General features: G+C 40.9%; 1 protein-coding gene across 11 annotated transcripts in view; it reads right to left on the bottom strand.

Annotated features, from left to right (window-relative positions):
- The window catches only part of rgs3a (regulator of G protein signaling 3a), a 136,794-nt gene that overhangs the window by 23,831 nt on the left and 90,739 nt on the right, over positions 1 to 22,224 (bottom strand). For 10 of the 11 annotated variants that reach the window (XM_054757917.1, XM_054757916.1, XM_054757918.1 and 7 more), the window contains one exon: positions 19,299 to 20,246. In XM_054757917.1, the coding sequence (XP_054613892.1) occupies positions 19,299 to 20,246 (948 nt within the window). Of the gene's footprint in view, positions 1 to 17,418; positions 17,444 to 19,298; positions 20,247 to 22,224 lie in introns of those variants that run through there. The other variant, XM_054757926.1, reaches the window with a different exon arrangement.

Raw genomic sequence — 22,224 nt, 5'->3', positions numbered from 1 at the left:
CAGCTAAATCATTTTTACGAACGAGACAGCTTATAATGCCGTTATGTCACTGCGGGACGGCGGAGATGTCACAGTGCACTCTATTAACGGCCTCGCACTCTTTCTGAAACCCCCCCAAAGGGAAGATCATTCAGCGGCATTAAGGGGAGCTGCAGTGGCAAAAAGAAGCTCGGGGAGACGGGGGTCCTGTCTCATCAGGTCAGCATGTGTCCCACTAGCTGCCTGCATGTAAAGACGCAACGCTCTTTGACACCGCACTGCTATGTTCCAGCTGGATGAGATCCACATGGATAAAAGCGCACAGGAATGTGGAGGCTGATGGCCTCATTCACCTTTTCACTTGTTCACTTTTGACATCACCCAACATTGCATTGTTGCACTTTTCTTTGGTGTTATTTTGATTTACCATGGGTACGCCGTCAGCACAGTTTGGTATGTCCCTCGGTTGTTGGTCACAGTTATTTTCAGGAGAACAAAATGCAAAACATTAAACTGCTTAGCTTTTAGGAACTGCTTTGCAGGTTTTAACGAGGGACGAGAGTTTTCAAGCTCCGGTTTCTCCTTGGTACTGTTGCTAGCCACTGTATTTGTTGACTCAGGGCAGTTACGAGGCGGTTACACTTCCTGTCCCTCGATGTGGTCCATATGTGAACTCGATACGCCTCTGTCCATACCGACCTGATCACAAATACATGCACCGTTATCCCCCTAGTGTTTTTTATTCTCGGTAGTAAGTTATATCCAATCTGTCCATTTATGATGCAGTCGCAGACATTTTAATCAACGTTTGGAAAATATCTGATTCCAATTGTAAAATTTCATGACTTTTTTTTTGTCTTTACTACCAACATATCCGAATTGAGCCATGTGGGACCAAAATTGGAACCGTTTGACTCGTTCTTCATTAATTAAAAAAAAAATGTTTTTTTGGTTAAAAAAAAACTAACAATATCAGTTATTTGACTACAGTAACACCAGAAATGTAATATTCATTGTGCATTTATCAGTAGGTTACAAGGCCAAAACTGTTTTGACTAACAAGATATAGTATGAAATATGTATGAAATCTCAGATATATTACTCAAAATAAGCAAAATAATCTGCCAACAGATCCAAGAAATGTGACTTGCCAAAATCACTACATTTAAAACGTGTAGCTTAGATTTGAGCACATATTGTCAGAATCCCAATTCTACCCCTTTACTCCTCGTCTTACCCCTTCCCCCTAGGTTTTGCGCGTTCACGAGAATGAAGTGGTGTCCCAATTGTCCTTAAACCAAGGCGTAAGGGGTAAGTGCTAAGGGGTTAATACCCCTTGAAGACGAGTGTGGTTGTTGACCACACTTGAAACGAAGGGGAAGGCAGAGCTACAACACACGCTGAGAGGATGGAAGTGCGGAAACCAAAAGAAACACATAAATGTAAGCAATTACGCATAATTATTGCGTTTCACAATAATGTCACTCGTGTTTTATTATACAGTCAATACTTTGCTACTCCACGTAAATATTCGCCATGTTTTCAATGGTTGGTTTTCGCTCACACCAATAACTTCACTGCAATCTACTGCATTTCATAAATGATTAGACAATGCAATAGAGATAGTGACCACATTAACCTGTTAATTGTAAGTTGTATTTTAAAATCGCTCTCTAGTGAGGGGAATCTACATTACCGAACTGGCTGAGAGAGTGCCATGTTTGTGTCTGGCCACGGCGTGTGGCTCCCCCGCTCAACACTCTGGTTCTCCCGAGCTCCGTGGCAGCGTGGCGGCTGCCCAGAGCATCCGCCTACAGTGCACCATGGCAGGTGGCTCGCCCCACTCCAGAGTGTACAGTGACGTTTTCTAATCTAATCATTCATGTAACGCAGCACATCGTAGTGAAGTCTGTTTGCTGTGAATTATAGCCGCTGTAGTCCACCAACAGTTCTCATTGTGAGATACAGTATGTTTGTTGTATTCGGCATACAGTATGGATGGTCAGGAAGTGAGCTAAATAAAAGACGTAAACAACATGGCCATATGTGGACAGCACACCACATTATTAAATAACTTTTGCAATTTAACGTTGTCAGCAGTTGTACAGCACACAGCACCCCAGTACCGCTGAAAAGCTACAACCTCAGCATGGAAAAGTCAAATACAACAACATGCAATTCTGGACTTTCTTACAAAAAGTCTGAGGGAGAACTATTTCATATGTGTATTTGATTTTCTAATTTTATAAATGTTACAGTGCTGGTTGTAAGCTCTTATTTATTTGAGTTGTTTGTTGTTGTGCAATAAATGCCTTTTATTTCAAATGTGTGCACCTTACTTTATGTGGCTTCTTCCCCTTGGCCATAGGCTTTCAGGGGCAGGGGAAGAAGTAAGATGAACGGGAAGGGCTAAGGGGTAGAATTGGGATTCAGCCAAAATACCTATTGGCTTTTGCAGTGAAGGGCTTCCCTTTCCAATTGCAGACAAGATAACATTTCAAAGTCCAAAGTTGGATTTGTATTTACTTTTTATGCTGAAGTTTATCACAAAGTTGCCTTCTTTAGATATATGCCGCCTGCATGTTGGGGGTGGAAGAACACATTATACACACTAAAAGGTATTCTAATTGAGAAAAAGTCATGCTTCGTGTGCTATTTCCATCCACAACACAGACCAAAAAGTGACCCAACATTGTTAAAAAAAAATAACTAACAGATGTGAGCATTAATTCCAGCGGCTGACCAAACCTGAGCATTTTTTACTTGAGAATTTCACGCCTCTAAAAATCTCATTTGTACGGCCACAGCAGACAACAATAACAAAGCAGTTTGGAGAGCATCTACTGAAACAACAAATGGCGTCTCCGTTCTGTTTGCTTAACAAGAGAACATCTAAACACGATGCAGACTGAAGCCAGTAAAGGAGCGCCGTGTTGAGCATATGCCTTTCTGCTTTATCGTCTTTAACAAGGAGATGATGGAAATTGTAATTAGAATACCACAAAATACGGATTGCATGATGTGTTAACATAGTACAAAGATATCATTAAGGGACAGAACATACACATGCTCAGTCTCACACTGCAGCAAAATGAAAGTGTTTCTAATAGTTTAGTTGCTTACTTGCAACATGAGCAGTCTTCATTTGATACAGTATACAGCTCGTCAACTGGGTGTTATTAGATGGTGCAGGTGCACCTAATAACGTTGTTGGTTAGTGTCCATTCCCCCTATTGCAGAACACAGATATGTTTTATTGCTAAATGTGGAAAAAATTCATAATATACCACCCAAACTTCTAAAAAAAGGTAATGTTCCATCCAGGTACGTTTTTTCCCTTTTTTTTCGAAGACATGAAATACAAATAAAACATTATTGTCGTGTAAAAATCCACTTTTCTCATTTTTAGATTTTTTTTAAAGAATTGTATTTTTATAGTGTTATCATTGTTTTTATGTCACAAAAAATAAAAAATCCACTTTTCTGTTTTTTAAGAATTTTTAACAATATACCTTTTTATTTAATTTGATATTATTATGTCACAAAAATGCATTTTATTAATTTAAAAAATCCCTGTTTTTTTACATTATTATTTTTTGTTTTAACATTGCTATTATTTTTTTTTTTACATTTTATTGTCATTATTTTAAAAATCCTGTTTTCACCCATTTTTTTTCTGTCACATGTAGACCTCAGTGTAAGAGGTCGGCTATACACACAGCAGAGACACAACACATGTGCGCCCACACACACACACACACACACACACACACACACACACACACACACACACACACACACACACACACACACACACACTCCCAGGTTGTAACCAGTGAAGCATATAAAAGTATGGAGCCTTCGCTAAAAATAGCCGTGGTGCGTTTGTGTGTCTGCATGCTTATTTATGCAGTCCACTCACATGCTTGAAAACAAAGAATCTGCCAAAGATCACACAGCGGCTGAAGGACCCCCGAGGCAGATGTTGACACGTCACGTTAACTGTTGCGAAACTGTGCTGCAGATAAGAGCATGCACACATGCCCACCACACACACCTGGCTAAAAAGCACACACACACACACACACACACACACACACACAGACGTGTGAAATACACATCTTTGCAGCCAAACGTTTGTTTGTACAAACATGCACGTGTGAAGGTGAACACGTGAGCCACTTACACATTTTTAACCAACGTCAGGTTGCATTATGACTGAAAGACATGCTAAGCTCTGCATTAAGTGAAGTTTCTTTCCAAAACAGTATAATACAGTTTACTGAGTACACAAAAGAAGCTTTACAGATTAAAAAGAAATGAAACCACAGTAGAGTGAGAATTTATTTATTATCCGACGTGTCGGTAAAGAGTAAGGGATCAGGGATTCTGCCTAGCAAAAAGTCACAGTGCAAATGTGTGACATGACCAGAAACCAGACTGTGAGTTACTTAGTTTGGTGAATTTTGTCCAAGAGAAGACTGAGGGCCATGGCCGCAAAATGAAGACTATGGAGTATAATAATCCATCCATGCTTCATCCAACGCTAAGAACGTAAGCTAACATAACTCTGTACACACAAATGTTACAGTAAATGACGGCATGTTGGAGCAATATGGTTTCAGTTTGGGCCTCATGGTACTTCATAGTGCCTGGTTTTGCCTACGGAAACGCAACATAAGCAAGTACAGCTGGACAGCTGCTACCTCGGCATGGAAGAGGCTCGTGTTATGAAGGTCAATGAGGCTGCCTAACAAAAGTGGTCCAAATTATCTGAATCTAGCACAACAAACTCGACATTCCTCCGCTGTTCCCTGCAGCAACAAACCCAGTCAAAGAACAATATTTTAGCTCTGGAAACATTCTTGACCCAGTCAACCCAAAACAACACAAAGTCGTTCAGACATAAAGGAATGACTCCCTCTCTCACACACGTCATCAGACTCCTCCTTGGCTGCTTCCTTCCTTCCTTTCTTCCTTCTCAGTCATTTTTACATTTGAAAACAAGCAGAAAAGTTAGCGCCAATGTAAGCTTCAAAATGCAAAAAGAAGAAACGGGAGCAAGACCAAAAAAATGTATTGCAACTGAATTTGGCTTTTCATCTGCTGATGAAATGTTTAAGACCACAGCTTTTAAACTAGGGTCGTGGGCATGCTGGAGCCTATCCCAGCTGACTTCGGGCGAGAGGAGGGGTACACCCTGAACTGGTCGCCAGCCAATCGCAGGGCACATATAGACAAACAATCATTCACACTCACATTCATACCTATGGACAATTTAGAGTCGCCAATTAACCTAACATTTTGGAATGTGGGGGGAAACCGGAGTACCCGGAGAAAACCCACGCAAGCACGGGAGAACATGCAAACTCCACACAGAGATGCCCAAAGGAGTTTCGAACATAGATCTTCCCGATCTCCTGACTGTGTGGCCAACATGCTAACCACTCGGCCACCGTGCAGGCCCATGTTCCCGAGCCGCTGCTTTTATTTTTATATTACCATTTTCTTTTTTTAGAAATGTCAAATAGCTCCGGGAAATCTGACACGGCAAGTATAGCGTACTGATTAGCATCCTGTCCGCTCATTGGTCGAGCAATGAAACTCCCGCTGATTGGTCCTCGTCTAGGCAACAGCGGTGAAAAGTTGAAAAGGTTTCAACTTTCTGGGATCGCGTCGCAAGACATGACACGCACGAGCACAAACTTTCACACGCCTGAATTAGGCGTGTCTGTTGGGTGGACGGTGACACGCGATAATCGCCCTCTTGTGCAGGTTCCATGAGGCGATGTCGCCTATTAGACAAACTAAATGAATGTGAACCAAACACAAACAGTTCATGGCTTGGTCCGCAACATCGTCAGAAAAGAGGCAACAATGTCGATCACTGTTTTCCAAAGTCAAAGCTGCTGTGTGTGAATATCTTGTTTTGCCTAAAACACAAAGATAATGGGTCTGATTTCATGTATGACTAAGGAAATTTTAAAAATATTCAAATCGGAGAGGCTGAAATCTGAGGATATTTACATTTTTTAATTAAAAAAACGATTAATCAAATACCACAATAGTGGCCTATTCATTGGATAATCAATAAATCATCGCATAATTGTTGCAGCTCTACATAAAAGATAAGCAGTTTTATGTTTTTTAAGTTGTTCCCTTACTGCTGTGATTCCCAACCATGATGATCCAATTTTACTTAACTGGACCGTTATAAGAAAAACTGAAGAGTCATGCTTTTAGTATTTTAGTCTATCAGTGTGGTCTCCAGACCTCTCTGGGAAAAGGGCATAAAAACTGGACTCCTGCTAGCTGCAAAAATATGACTTTGCTTATATGAAATTGAATAGTTTTCCTATTGTGCAACGGGCAAAAGGATCGCAAAAATCAAACAAATATATGTGCACAGCTAGCAGCAAGTGTTTTTAGTCCTCGAACCTTGATAAGCTCCTCCTGGTAGATCTTGGCATGAGCCAAAGAAACATTCTCCCGCCGTGAGGCCTTTGTAGGACTCAGATAACATAAACTCAAAGTCATATCTAAACAAGGAGACACTGGAGAGCGATCACAAACCGAAATAGCCACCTCCGCTTCCAATGTTTTCAACCTTGAAGAGAGCATTCCCAGCTTTTATTGCATAACCACTGCGCCGTCGTTCTCATTGTCTTTGCCACAGGAAATGTTTGGCCAACTTTCCTTGCAAATAAAGGAAATATTTGGGCTAAAATAAACGGTTGTATGCCAGCAATGTGAACACCGTAAAGGCCAGGCCATAATAATCATGAATATCTGAGAATGAACCCAGTGACCCATAGACAGGATACTGACTCATTATATCCTCAAGCTACATAATGAACACACCAACAAAAGATGCATTGTCTGCACATTTGATTACAGTAGTGTGTGTGTGCATGTGTGTGTGTGTGTGTGTCTCCTGTTATTCAAGTCTAGTCAGGAGATGGCTGCTTCCTGCTTGTCACAGGATGTTAATGCTTGAACGTCACTTCTCAGACCTCCTCAAATAAGCGATCAAGTTACCCAGTCCCGGAACTGGCAATGTCCAATAAAATATTACGAGCATTTTCGGAATTACGCTGACCTTTCTAGGACCTTTCTCGGCTGTCACTTCAAGAGCAGACTGAGAACAGACTGTGTCTGAAGTTAATATTACGGTCTACATTATTTAATATTTAACTTTATTATTACAGTGGTACCTCGATTTTTGTTCTTAATTTGTTCCAAATGGTCCGACCAAAACTGAAATGAACGGCAACCGAAGCAAATGTCCATATATAGAAAATAATGTAACTCCAATTCACCTGTTCTAGACACCCAGAATATTAACAAAAAAATACATTTTTTAGGGAATATTGAAAATGAAAGCAATGTGAATAAATGAAATGAAACAAATGAAATGGATAAATGAACATTTGTTGATGTTCAAAACTCTATTATTATTATCATTATTAGATATTATATTACTTATTTTTTTTTCAACAAATTAGAAATAATATAATTTTTTTTTTAATTATGAGAACCCTTTGAAACTGCCTATAACAAATGTCATGCTTTTAATTTTGAACCTATACGTCCCAGTTTGTCTCTGAACCCAAGCGGTCGAGGCAGATAGCCGCCTTACACTCTGATATTCCCATAATTATGAATGAATTTCAAATGTTGAATTTCAGTGACGTTATTTGCTTATTTCAACTACAAAAAATCACAAAAAAAACCTTGTAAAAATTGTTAACATAAAAAATAATCTTTCTCAATCACATCCATTGTATAAAGACTGGTTCGATGAATGTAACTGATAGCATACATTGACTGGTCCTGATGTTGCAACAGGACGACGACAGTACCATTGTCACATAAAACACAAGGTCGGAATGTTGTCAGGATGCTTTTGGCTCGCTACAGCCAAACATACAAGATAAACAAAGCACCGGAATCTCAAAACGCCTCTTCCAGGAAAGCGCGTCGGGATCAGATGTAGGGCATTAGGCGCTGGAATGTTGTCAACCACAAACACGCCAGTGATGCAAGTCGCACACCTGCTCATGTAAAAGTTTGTGCCTCGACTTGATGTAAACAACACGTAACACAGAACATCTGAGTGTCTTACAATGTGTTATATAATGCAACACCAATGTCAGAAGAGTTAATGGGCTTCAATCGAAGTCATAAACTGGCACAGAAAAAACTGATGACTTATGACCTTTCACGGGTGCATTCATGGGTGGTCCGAATCTGTTGATGCGTTTGGAAACTTGGTAGTTCGGCTTAACACGTATCGAAGCTACCCACAGATGCGTCACAGCAAACCACGTGTGATTGCGCTATTTGCTTATTGGTTGAAAGAAGGCTAACGGGATGAGGATGTGGCCTGTGGAGAAGTGAGTGAACCAGCACTACTGAACATAACGTGTACCAAAATTGGGATTTGACTGTAAATGTAGCGCCCCCTATAGGTTGTGGTCAAAATGGCTTGGAACACACACGCATTATCAGACGAATGGTCAATGGCTACGTTTACATGCAGTCAAATAACCAGATCATAACCGGAATATTAGCAATAACCCGGTTGCGCACGGCCATGTAAACAAGCCACCTCGTTAGTGTGGTAAAAAAGAGCAACATCGTGTCTTTTATTGACGGTAGAAAGTACCGCAATAGCCAAATCTATCAGAAGTTGAGCAAGCAGTCACGCGAAGCAGGGTTTGTACGAACGCATCTTCAAAAGTGTCCGGGGGTCTCTGTGGATGGCACAGCTCCGGCTCCATTTCCTATTTCTTCACGTTCTCGCCTTCCGTTAATGAAGAAAGTGAGACAGAATAGTGTGAAGTACTGGTGGTGGGTCAGTACCAGCACCAAAACGCAAAGGTGTTCATTATCCGCCGTGCTGGTGTTTTTGTTGTTTTTGGAAACAGGAAGAGGAAGCGGAAATTACACGCATTGCGTCATGACGTTTTGCGTGCGTCGAGACGGGGGGGGGGGGGGGGGGGGGGGGGGGGGGGGTTCCCACGCCATGCATGGAAAAGGGTTATTCCGAATGTTTCCGAAACCGGAATATTGTCTTAACCCGAATATTGACTGCATGTAAACATAGCCAATGACTTACAGCCTGTTACTTGCTAAGTTGTGAAGACGTTTTGGTTAATGATGGCCATGTTTTTCAACCAATCCTGCTCAAATTTTACTGACAGGTGCTTGACAGTTTCATAAAGGTGTGTACCAAATTTCGTGGTGATGCGGCCAAGCACCCTAAAGTTACTACAGTGGGTGTTTTGAGGAGCACTGTGTGAGTAATGTCAAGACTTTTTGAGTCAAACTGTGGGGTTGTACAGTTGTACAATGTACCAGACTTTGGACAACTTGAAAAGAGTTCCTTTAAGACAAAATAATCGAGTCTGATGTCAGACCAGAACTCGGGCGCCAAGCAGTGATCTTTGTGTACAGCTGGGTACCGAAAGGGCCTCGCGCCTAATTGCTCCCTTGTCCCGCCTGCCTTCCTGTGAGGTAATCATGTGTGCTCCCATCATCCATCCACCATTGTTTACATTGACTAGACTGCCATTGATGGTGTGTCCATGTGTGCTTATGCTGCTACGCAGTCGTGTGCGCACAAAATTCAGCCTGGTTTTGAAAGCACAGGATGCAACTTGGTCCTGTTGCCTCGCTGTATGTATCGCTCAGACTGCTGAGAGTGCAACACAGGTGTTAGTGTGTTGCTGGTGTTGTTTGAAGCGTTACGTGGAGAGACAATGTAGTTTAATCTCACTCCTGGCAGGATCTGGAGAGATAAAACTCCATGTTTACTCATTCACTTAGTCTACAAGTGTAATGACGCCTTCAAGTTCATTGTAACCCACTCCTGGTTTTAGCCATAATAGCCCCATGGCAACAACCGCTGTAAACCACTCAAACACACATGACGCAGCAATGAAGGTCGCCTGGATCGTCTCCTGCATAGGGTAAACATCAGCACAGGCCTTCATTATACCAGCGACTACATAAACTCTACAGCACTAAGCTGGTCAGAGAATATATGAAGCCATTAAGTCTTACGTAAGCGCTAACGTAGGTTTTCAGCAGGGCTTATTGGAAGTGATGCTTTGTAATGAAGTGACGTTCGGTAGCGCGATGAATCTTTGCACTAATAAATAATAGGACAATAACAGACAATAAACACTTAGAAATAAAGAAGAAATATTATATTTTCATGACAAAATGCATCGGCCATGTTGACAAAGCGTTTGGAATGCTTTACTGCAGGGGTTCCAGCTTGCATGTTTTTTTTATTTTACACATTTTAACATATTATAGTGCATTGTTAGTTTGATTTATAACTACGCCTTGCACGATTTCCGACCAAAGTCTCAATAAATTCTTGTGCTTGTTCCAATTTGCAACTGGATTATGGTCTGTCAAGTTCTTTCAGACTTCAGCCAGCATGCACTGATGATGGCAGAGGACGCTTTATAAACTTGTCACATTATGTTGACAAGGTCAGAATCAAAGAGGAATAGCATCAAAGTACTACTGAGACTAAACATTGTTAATAACAGTTAGTATTTACTCGGGGTGTCACGAGACAAATTCCTTTATTTAACTCCATCAGAAAACAATGCAGGTGCGTTTTGAAATGTTATTGTCCCACAAACTGATGCTAAACAATATTATTGTCAAACTCTTTTGAGACCAAATAAACCACTAATGTTATGGTAATATATAATAATAAATAAGAATAATATATCATAACAATGCAATATTTCCTTTAATATGTCATCTTTCACTTTGTAAAGTAGTAGAATTGCCGTATTTTCTCACTGTCTAACGTTTGCAGCATTTCTTGAAATGCTGGCTTTTCAACTGCATTCAAGAGCAGCATTTCTTTTGCGATGACTTTCTGTGAACGCACACAATTTTGTGTTCTGTTTGTATTTACTTTGCCAACCAAACGTCTCAGTGAGTGTTGACTGTCGGGATGAAGTCTTTTCATTTTATAGTGTTGTTTTTTTTCTCAGATTGGAATAATGTGTCGGGTGGATATGTTTGATGTATGCTAGTTTGTTTTGTTGCCTTTTATGGTGCGACCACTTTTTAATAAATTTGACATCCTGGCTCATTCATGTTAATGGGTTCATCGTGCTCATTATTAATATTCCCACACGGGGGATATGGCATTTGGCTTTGCAAGCACCTTTTTTCCTCCTAACTTTTACTACGTTACCTTGCATTACTCCTCACGAAGCTGCACTCTTTTGCTTGGTGTGTATGCAAGTGTCCCTGCCTCCCCCCACAGAGACAAAGTGACTGTACGACTGACAAAAGGTCTCACTCTGTTCGTCACCATTCTATGAATGTGCTACACCAATGCACAGAGTGAACTCTCCTCCTGTTCGTTTGAAGGCGGGAGACGAGGAAAACAGACACACATGCACATGGCAATATATGGAGGCCGGCAAAATGATCGACGTCATTTTCATTTATCATGTGATTTATTTATTTATTATCGTGAAACAGTTTTTGTTCCGAACGAGAAATCTTGTCACATTTTAATCTCGTGAGATACATGCGATCTCGTGACACCCCGACAGTTGAACTGTTGTGTTGAATGAATCCTTGTTTCTGTTTGACTTTGCTCTAAAATCTTGGTTTTCCACATTTTCCGATGAAATTCTTAGGTTTGTAGGATTTCTCACTAAACTCTTGTGTTCGCACGATTTCCGATGGAATTCTTGCATTGAACCATTTGCGACTTAAATTTGGTCTTTATACAATTTCGAAGTAAATTCTTGCTTTCAATGATTTCCTAACCGAAATCTTTTCAACGAAATAATTCCAACTGAAAAATTGTTGAGATCCAGTCAAGTCGAAGTGATTGCTATATGTCACAGCAGGAACTATGAACTGTACTTTTATACCAATTATAGCTTCCATTGCCATAAGAGCACCTTGTAAATGGGGAAAGTTCCAACTCGAGTGGGAGAGCACACTTAAAATGTTTATTGGAAGGACGGTTGTTTCCAAAATTTATTGCAAACTCTCGAGTGAAACACCGTAAATGGCGCTGCAATTAAGCTTGTTTCACTTGGCTGCTGGAACATCGTGTTGACTGTGCACAGTTTGCGCTATGCTCTTTGTAAATATTTACCTGTTGCATGTTTAGCATTAGTGTGGACACTTCCAGCCTTGCGGTGTCCCACATCGATTTGAACCCTGGGGAACTTTTGTGCAGGCCTTTGAGTAAACAATGAGGGGGGATTCTCGAGATTGATATGATCAATTGGCTGTTTCAGAACGTGCTGTTAGTGATGAGTACCATGGTCTGAGTCTACATTGTACAGTCTTCTAGACAAAACATTAACACTCATCATCCCTACGTATCAACACACATTTTCCATAAACCTCCAATGAAATTATTCAGTAGAGCTATTTTTAGCTAGGGTCACGTGCGTGGTCCCGTGTGTGATGCACAGACGTAAACCATGTGGCACATTAGTCGCAACAACACATTTGTCACACAAAGCGGTGTACTGAAGGGTAACCCACCCAAAATAGACGAATATTTTTGTTCTAGGGGCCAAAATAGTCAGTTTCGTTTCCAGTAACTGCTTTTCGCACTAAAGTGTAACTCTGGGAAACTGCAGGTACAAAGGGCTCAAAGTACACAAGTATGTGGACAGTGGAGGAATTATTAGATCACTGGATCTGTCATTGTGTGCTTTTAAGCAATAAACGCAGCAAGGATTACAAAAAGTTGGTTATTTCCACACATTAACAGTGACTTTAGCTCGTATATTATGTGTTTTGGACAAAAACATGTATGAACGTGTAGTCATTTTACAGTCAGTGTCCTTAAAATGTGACCTGTCTTTGTTGAATTTTGGTACAGTCTGAACTCATCACTTAATCCTTTAATTAGTAAAACACATTAGCAGGGTCTCACAGTCATGCCACAAGCGCAAGCCTGAATAGACATAAAGTAATCCCTTGTTTATCGTGGTTAATTGGTTCCAGAATTTCCACGAAGCATGATTCCTTTTTGGAAATGGAATATCTTGGTAGCTAGAGGGTAGAAGACCTGTTTACGACCTTCTTTAACATTATTAGGGCCCTCTAGACATGAAATAACACCCTTATAGTCAGCTTTACACTCGTATTACCCAATATAGTAGGTGCAATTAGAGAAAATAAACCATTTAAAACATAAATAAAACTCGTGCTTGTGTGTGTTGCAGTAAATGTGTTCTGGATGTATGGAGGACAAGAAGTGATTACAGCCGCAACAGTAGCCTGTGTTGTTATTATGGTTATCCTTATGCCTGTTATGAGATAATTCAAACCTGCAATAAAAGCCTGTTGTTCCGGCAATCAAGTCTGACACGAGTATGTTTCATGAAAGTAACATTACTGACACCTAGTGACCAGTGTAGAATACTACATATCATCGTTTGAATGTGTCTTTTTAATGCCTTATATTTGTATATGACTTCACTTAGCCATTTTTGTGCTTGAAAATGCTTAATTTAGGAAAAAAATGCATAAATATGCTTAAATATTCATTTTTTTTTTTTTTTACTAATAGGACGTAGTCAATCACAAAACAGCATGATTTATTAATTAATAGATTTTTGAAAAAGTGTGATAGACCGAAGCAGGGAAATTCAAACCGCGATGTGGCGAGGGACGCTTATACTGTTTTACAGTACAGAGCACATCTAAATCAATAAAATATTTTACTACCTTATGAAAGTGCTCCAACTCAACCGCAGGGTTGCTTTTAATAATAATAAAAATCATGCTTATACGCAAATGTATTGCAATATTAATCAACTAGCAGGAAGTACTATTTACTGTAAGAGCCACACTCTTTCTGTCACACACTCATGCACACCCTGTGCTCCTTGTTTCAAAGGACGGACGGAACTTACGGTATGCCCACTTTGTTTCCACCTGTGCTTACGCCCCACACTCCGCCATGATGACGTTAACGCCACCCATGCTAAAAGGGGATGGTATTTACACGCATTTCAAACAAATATTTTACAGCCCATAAACATGAAATGTTTGGCCAAAAGCATCTGTTGTAACGTTTCAGTAAATGTTCATAAACAGGAAGAAGTGTCCCTGAAAATGAAGGAGGGTTTTTGTTTTTAGAGCGGCCTCGTGTCTGCCATGCACGATTTCACAACCTATGAGTTTTCATTTCGTGCATCACTAGAGCAACGCTTTAATGGCTATTTCATGGCTGTACAGTATATAGGAAGTAAACCTACTCGCTGCAAGTTTCTGACCCATTGAATTTCCCATCAAATATGTTCCTATAAATGCATCAGCTGCATGCTTTTCACAACTTTAAACCTTAATGCTCTAATTATAGTATTTATTTACTTTAAAGGGGCTATCCCTCCTTGGCTCTAAATTACACTGGCTAGCATTTGTTAACAATAGTGGTTTCAGAGAACAGATTGTACAAAAAAGTCAATATTTTTTACAGTGAAATTTAATTGATTGTGAAGAATGAAAAGGGAGAGTGGCGTTAATGGCTATCACTCACTCACGGCTCATGCACAGGCACATGCCCACACATATACAGTACACGTACACGCAGTCTCAGAGAAGCTATCAACAATAAGCAGTCATGGCTGAGCAGGACGAGGGCGGGATATAGTACGTTGGAACGCTAGCTCCGCCATTGCAAAACCCTAACCATGACAGACAGCACCTTTAATTGGAAGCAGTGGATAGCTGGACATTTTATTTCCGAAATGTAAAACTCATGACTGTAATTTAAAGCCACAGCTGTTAATGCCAGTGGTTTTTGTCACTATAGGAGACTCTAGCTGGAGCTTTTATGCGTCAGACAATAAAATCACAGTGACAATATTACAGTCTCTGGTCTCTGCTCGCTAAAAATGTCACAGAGCGAGAGGAGAAGGTGCAGAGCAGAAAGAACGACACTTGTTCAAGGGGACGTAAACACTGCCAGGCGAGGAGGTGACCAGATGACAGGCAGGAAGAGGTCATCACGAACGTTGTGCCATGAAGCTCTTGGCTTAAATGGCTATTCGTTTCTTATGTGGCTCACTCGTTTTTTGATTTTACATTTGGGGGCTCATCTGAAAAATGAACTCCCGCACAACGAAATTACAGACAAGCATGACCTTGCTTTAAAGTCGGTCGTACTTTCCTGAGTAGTGCAGTATTCGGGAAAATAAATACAAGTTTAAAATGACGATTTCGGTAGAAAATTAAGCACTAAAACTCATTATTGTCACATATTACTAATATAACACTGGATTTCGTATTACTTAATAAGTAAATAGATAGGCCTTATTGCAATTACACAGCATTATTTGGTTTAAAACCGTACAGATGCACATAATTGTCCAATCCTCCTGTGCTTATTCTTATATTAATATCTTGGAATTGCGTAGTTTCTTCTTCTTTTTGACAGTATTTGTATTAATCACATAACGTGCCTCTTGAGGGCTTTCATATACCAACATGATCACTAAAGTTTGTGTGAAAATGTATCAAAAGTATTTTAAGGGGCACTGGGTGTGAACCCCCGGAAAAAAATAATAAAAAAAAAACTCTCAGTCTCACAAATTTACATGAAACTTGCTAAACTTTGTTCATCAGTAATATTATTGTCAGGAAATTGTAAGGAAATTGACAATTGTGTATTTGTAGCCTATGTGTACAATACGTATGGAAAATGCAAAATACAATATTAAAACTTAATTTCCCTTTTAAGGATATTTAAGACTTCTAATTGTACTTCCCAAAGGCAAATGAAGGCATCGGGCTACATGAATGGATTATTCCCATCCAGTCACACAAATACACATTTACAATCTGTCATAAGATGTGCAGCACCTCATGAAAGTGAGGAAGCAAACATTTTTATGACAGTATATCTTGTGAAGGGACAATACTACCAAACTGAAAATTGCTGTACAGGCTGTACACTGACTACTCTAAAGTATATCCAAGTTTAATTTCTATAGTCTTGTCCCTTCGGAAGATATACTGTGATAAAAACAGTGTGTGTGTGTGAGGTGACACATGACATTAAATAGTGGAAGCTTTGTGTCCATGACGCCAGTACAGTAGGTGGTCGAGTTAGCCTAGACTCTCTCTCTCTCTCTCTCTCTCTCTCTCTCTCTCTCACTCACACACACACCCACACCCACACACACACACCCACACACACACACCCACACTCACACACACACACACGCACACACACAGACCTGTATCCACTCACAATGCCATTTAAGGCTGCCGAATGCGCTGACAGCCTTGCTGCAAAAGCGGATAGATAAGAAGGAGTCCCGACCTCTGAAGTCCAACACTGATGGAGTGTTTTCGGTGACTGTTGGCGTTGAAGTTGAACTATATACTGTAAATAGCAGGGAGATAATGGCCACTCTGCAAACCACTTGGCATTTGATAGCTCAGAGTGAGGTTGTGAAACATGTCACATTGTAGCACGGACACTGGCAAAACTTGTGGAGTGAAGACACACACTCTTAACTTGAACGTGTTGGAGTGGTTTCAGTATGCTGACGTAACAGAACGTGATGAATGTTGCCCTCTGTTGGACAACTGTTGAAACTGCACATTCCTTGCAAACCTGTACAGTATATTTCAGTTAGCAATGACCGATAGTTTGGCCACTTCTGTGTGTAAGATGTTAACATTTTCTAACAGGGAGAGAAAAGAATCAAAATCCAAATCATTCTCAGTTAAAGTGCATTGCTATCGTCACTGTTTTTTACATTTTGAATCAAATTGTTGATTCAAAGTGTTTTTTTAAGGTTGATGAGGACCACAAGACATCCTCCGTGATGAAACATTACCTGGATGCACTTGTTCTACGCTACCACTTGAGGTCACTCTTCCCAAAGAAGCCAGGGAAGTCTCATTTCAGGCAGCATTTTAAGGACAACTATTGATGTTTACAGTGGTATAGAAACACACCGCGTTTAAATTAATACGCCCAGCTAACCAATATTTTCATTATTTTACAGCAAAAATGTAGCATTATAGTATATGCGGTACACCAATTGAAACTATGGCTACAGTGGTTCGCAATTATTTTCTGTCATGCCCCCACTGGGGGACAGAAATGTTTTCGCCCCTCCTCGCCCGATTTGAAATACTATCGAGAAACTGTTAATATTTCTTTATCTCAATTGTACAGAATTAACTCGAAACGGAAACCAGCGAAATGCAACAAAATGGAGAGCAGTGAAGCACACAAGCAGGAGTCAAATTGCATGCTGAGTATGACGAATTCATACAAGCACTGGACATATTAACAAAGGTCCCCTATTATGCAAAATTGATTTTTAAATGATGTTCTTAGAGTAATATGTGTCCCTGGAGGCCGAGCACATAACGTGAGAAAAATCTATCATCTACCTCACTGGTTCGCTCCACTTGTTGAGAGAAGAGGCGCTCAAAGGGTCGCATTGAAAAACCTCCTTCCTCGTGGACACCATATTGCCTTTGACCAGCAGCTGGATGGGCCAGCCCCGTGTACACGCCACAAAAAAGGCTTCGTTACACATATTCAAATAAAGTGCCGCGCTGCTGCCAACCATCCTTTGGTCGGCTGCAGGCGTGGGAGCTGTTGATCATTTTGTTTTTCTTCTAACTTAGCATGATGTTGCTGTTCCAATGTGAGTGTAATGTTAGCGCTGTCACTCACATAGCTATGCTAATGTTGCTAACGTTTGACTGTGGGTTACGTAGAGAAAGATGTGAAACTTAGTTTGTCTGGAGCCGGCGTTTCAAGAAGGTTTTACGTCAGTGACGCATACCGACAACTGTAAAAGCACGGGAATGTGTGTGTGTGCCGTGTGTCTGTTCGCGAGTTCATCTTTGGATTTAAATGTCGGGTCATATCGAGGTCATGTCTGTTTGCACTGTCAACTGTGGAAGGCTCCTGAATGTGTGATGATGCATCTCCGCCGCTGTAGGAACAAACGAGTGCGTATGCACATCACGGAGCCTTTTGTCTATGTCGTTACAGAAACCACATTTGTCACAGGATTATAAATGAACTTTGTAGTGCCTTCTTTGGCTTGTGTTCAAAATACCGGCACACACGGAATACATGTCCTCGACAAAACGCCGCCCTTGTAACTTTAGTGTTTTTAGCCAAATTACCATTAAATTCGGTACACACCTTTAGGGGACTGAGAAGCACAAGTCTGTCAAATTTGAGCAGGATTGGTTTAAAAACATGGCCGCCTTCAAGCAAAAAGTCTTCGCAACTTAACCATTAATTGTCCATAGGTCATTGAGCACTTGTCTAATGATTATAAAACATAAAGCAGGGGCGTCCAAACTTTTTCCAGGGATGCAAGGGCCACTTTGATATTCTGTAAACCAACACGTGAATATGCTAACAAGTTATACATATTTAAAAAAAAAAAATGCATCTTATCTTTGTGACATAGGTGGAAAAGCCTATTATTATTATGAACATCGCTCTTTGCTCGTTTTTCCCCATTTTAACTGTTTTTTTCCCAAATATTTCAACTTTCTGCTTAGTATATAATCTTTGCACATTTTCTTCTTGTAGTATTATTACTTTATTCCCATATTTGAACTTTATGCCCACAATATTATATTGTTTACTCTTAATTTTCCAAGAAATTATACATTTATTTTGTTTTTCGTATCATGACTTTAAAAAATGATGTATTTTTTCTTGAGTATTTCAACTCTATGCTACTAAAATGACATATGAAGTTTCCTCTTAATATTCCAAGTCTATCCTCATAAAATCGTGACTTCTTTCTTATTAGAATACAACATTTTTCTCTTAATATTTGGACTTGTAAAATTAGCTGTTATTTTCATTTCTGCTGTTTTTTATTTCAACTTTGCTCTTGTAGAATTTCTTCTCGCAATATTATGACTTCATTCCCGTCATATTTTGACCTTATTCACATAACATTATAACTTTTTCCGCAACCTAATTTTCCAAAACAACTTGTTTTGTTTTTCACAATATTATGACTTTATGCTAGTAAAATGACGTTATTTTTCCACATAATAGTATGACTCATAATTGCGACTTTTTTCTCGTTATAATTTTAAATTTTTTTCCCCATTTTTACTGTTTTTTTTTTAGTTTTCTTGTTAAATCATACTTTTAGAATGTGCTGCGGACCAATGAAAAAAACAGCCCGGGGCGCGAACGACCCCCAGGCTGCACTTTGGACACTCTTGGTATGTGTGACATGTATACTAGCAGGTCTTCCAAAGCAACCCTATTTGAATGTACGTACCTTTCTGCCGGAGAAGAGCATACACAGCTGATGCATCGAGCCGCCATTCTTGGTCAGCTCTTTCTTCAGGGTCTTCGGCGAGGGGAGTGTCCAGCCGCCCTTGTGTCGCGCCCCGCCCACCTCCAGGCAGTTGATGGCGTTGTCGGAGGTGAAACAAGGCGTGCGGGGGTCTTGCAGGAGGCTGCCCTCGCTATGGGTGCGCCTGCGCAAGGAGTTCTGCACGCTGAGCCCGCCCCCTCCATGCTTCTCGCAGGTGGCGCCCTCCACCATGGAGCGGCGCTTGCTGTCAGTGCGCTGCAGGTAGGCGTCGTCGCTGTCGTCGTCGTCCTCCTCCTCCTCCTCAGAATCGTCGTCGTCCTCCTCGTCGTATTCTTCTTCGTCGGTGTTGGGGGAGGAGAGGGCGTCGGCACTGAAGGAGCGGTCCAGGCGCAGCTCAGGAATGACGAATGAGGACGATGAGGACGAAGGGGGGGCGTTGGTGTCAGGCGGTTCAGAGGCGTTGTCCTCATCTGGGTTGGACACCACCAAGTTGATCTCCTCTTCGTCTCGCTCTACATCACCTTCTTCTCTCTCTTCCAACTCACTCTTCCGACTAGCACCATCCTCTTCCTCATACTCTCTCCTGTCTTCTCTCCAGATCTCCATCTCATGTCCATCCATACTTTTCCAGTCCTCACCCTCGGTGGAAGGGGGTGGTGTGGGGGGAACCTTATGCCGCTCCTCGGAACCCCCCAGGCTACCGAGGGGCAGGTACACCTCATGCAGAGGGGTGAGTGGTTCCGAGGGGTGAGGGCTGCTTAGGGTTAAAGGTTCCGAGGGGCTGGACGGATACAGGCTGCTCTCCTCGCCTTCGGAAACCCGGGGTGGCAGGTGGAGGCAGACACCCCCTCGGTCTACGCCGACTCCACCAAGCTCACAAGACGGGGCATCCACCTTTGGCTCCAACATCTGTTGAGGCAGAGAAGGCGAGACAAGCAATCAGTTTTTTCACAACTTTTCACAACAGAAACAGACAGCATCCAACAGCCTTATCTGCCTCTGCATGCGCTTCAAAATGTCTGTTGCACGACTCGGCTGTTGGTGTGAAACTGCTGTTGTTTACAACGAATTCATCAGCGCGATTAAATGCTGGCTGAGCAGTTTGCGCCTTGCCGCTATAACAACATTGGTTCTGTTGCCACAGTGTGGTACAATGCAGTCGTCCATCGCCGCTTTGCAGCTCAAATTCCACGGCTTCACTCTATCACGGTTTTTCAAGAATATAATAATTAAGAAATCCTGCCGTTTCGTGGTTGAATACGGCCTCCTATTAGTCAAAACATATACACATTTAAACACATTTTATGTATTTTTTGCCTAAATTAAGCATTTTCAAGCACAAAAATGGCAAAATGAACTAAAATGCAAATACAAGGCATTGAAAAGATGAATGATATGTAGTATTCTACACTGGTCTTAAGTTTTATGCGTCTTATTTATGTCTTAAATGGCTGACTTTCCTTATCACGTCTACTATATTGGGAGTGGAGGGAATAGGATTACAAAGGTGACATGGGTGTTACTTCATGCCTAGAGGGCTCTAATAATGTTAAAATCTGTATTTAGAAGGTCGTAAACAGGTTTTCTATGCTCTAACTATGAAAATATTCCATTTACAAATAAGAAATCCTACTTCGTGGAAATTCACGCTTCATTGTCGGGTCTGGAACCAATTAACTGCAATAAAGACATCACTGTAAGTCAATGACCAAAACGAGCAACATTAACGAATCATTGTTAAAGTAAAAAAATAACTGGTTATTTATAATCTACAAAACATTTATGGATTTTATATATATCAACATAAAATTACAAATGATACAGAGTTGTTTTATACAAATTCAGAGTATAAACACAACAATTGTTTTGCTGCTTTGGGGTCGTGCTAAAGACGAATTGTCTGCAATATGCCGTGCAGTATGAGGAAAACAAAAAACAATCCACGATAACCCCGAGCATCGCAAAGCATACTAAAAATGTCTCTTATCGCCATTACTACTCATCACTAGCGCACAGAGCTTCACCATGATGCAACTAAACAGCTGCTGTCATCATTGTGTATTGTGAACTAAGAAGACGCCGCATTGTGATGGCAGCGCTCTTGCATGTTTGTGTGGCTCCAGTGTAGATGTAAATCCACACCAACACAGCCAAACCTCGTAAGACACGACTCCGTAATGCACCAAATGCGCCTTTAACCTCTTCTTGCCCACAGAGTGGTCGGCGGTTGGATCATTATAGACACATCTTGAGTGGGCAAACACGGTCCACCCCCACTTAATAAGAGTTGAGTTTTGGCTTCATAAAGGTCTTGAAAATGAATTTTATTACCAATTTTGCACAAAACTGCTGCATGGTGACTTTTAGTGCCTTATTTCATGACTAATATGTCCAAATGACCAACTACTGAGATGGAAAACGATGCATTTTTCTTTTTTTTAACGGTAAGGTGTGATTGCACACTAACTCCTAAAGCACTTGCAGATTAAACCAAAGCACGTCATTGTAATCCTGAGGCCTACACATCAACGTGACCACTAAAATTAAGCACCGCCACTTACAAAAAGGTCTGAAAGTTGAGCGTGTGCATTCAAAGTTTTAGTGCGAACTATCTGACACCATGTTGGCCGTTCTCCAGGAGGGCTCCTACAAAGTCGGCATTAAAATACATTAAAAAGAGTGATGGGTGGCGTGGGTTGAAACTGTAAGCTTGCAAACAAGAAGAGAGTGGCTGGCTGGGAAAAGACTTCTGGGCTGATTTATTGTAATGGTAATTCGTAACGGTTTGATTTAGTTCAGATATGCTTAACAAAGTTACATGAAAGAACATCACGTGTTTAGGCTTGCACAATTCAACATGTCCGAAACGAAATTTAATCCTACCCCT

This window comes from Dunckerocampus dactyliophorus, chromosome 17, assembly GCF_027744805.1.
Source record: "Dunckerocampus dactyliophorus isolate RoL2022-P2 chromosome 17, RoL_Ddac_1.1, whole genome shotgun sequence".
Lineage (NCBI taxonomy): Eukaryota > Metazoa > Chordata > Actinopteri > Syngnathiformes > Syngnathidae > Dunckerocampus > Dunckerocampus dactyliophorus.
This window is presented reverse-complemented; position numbering and strand designations above follow the sequence as displayed.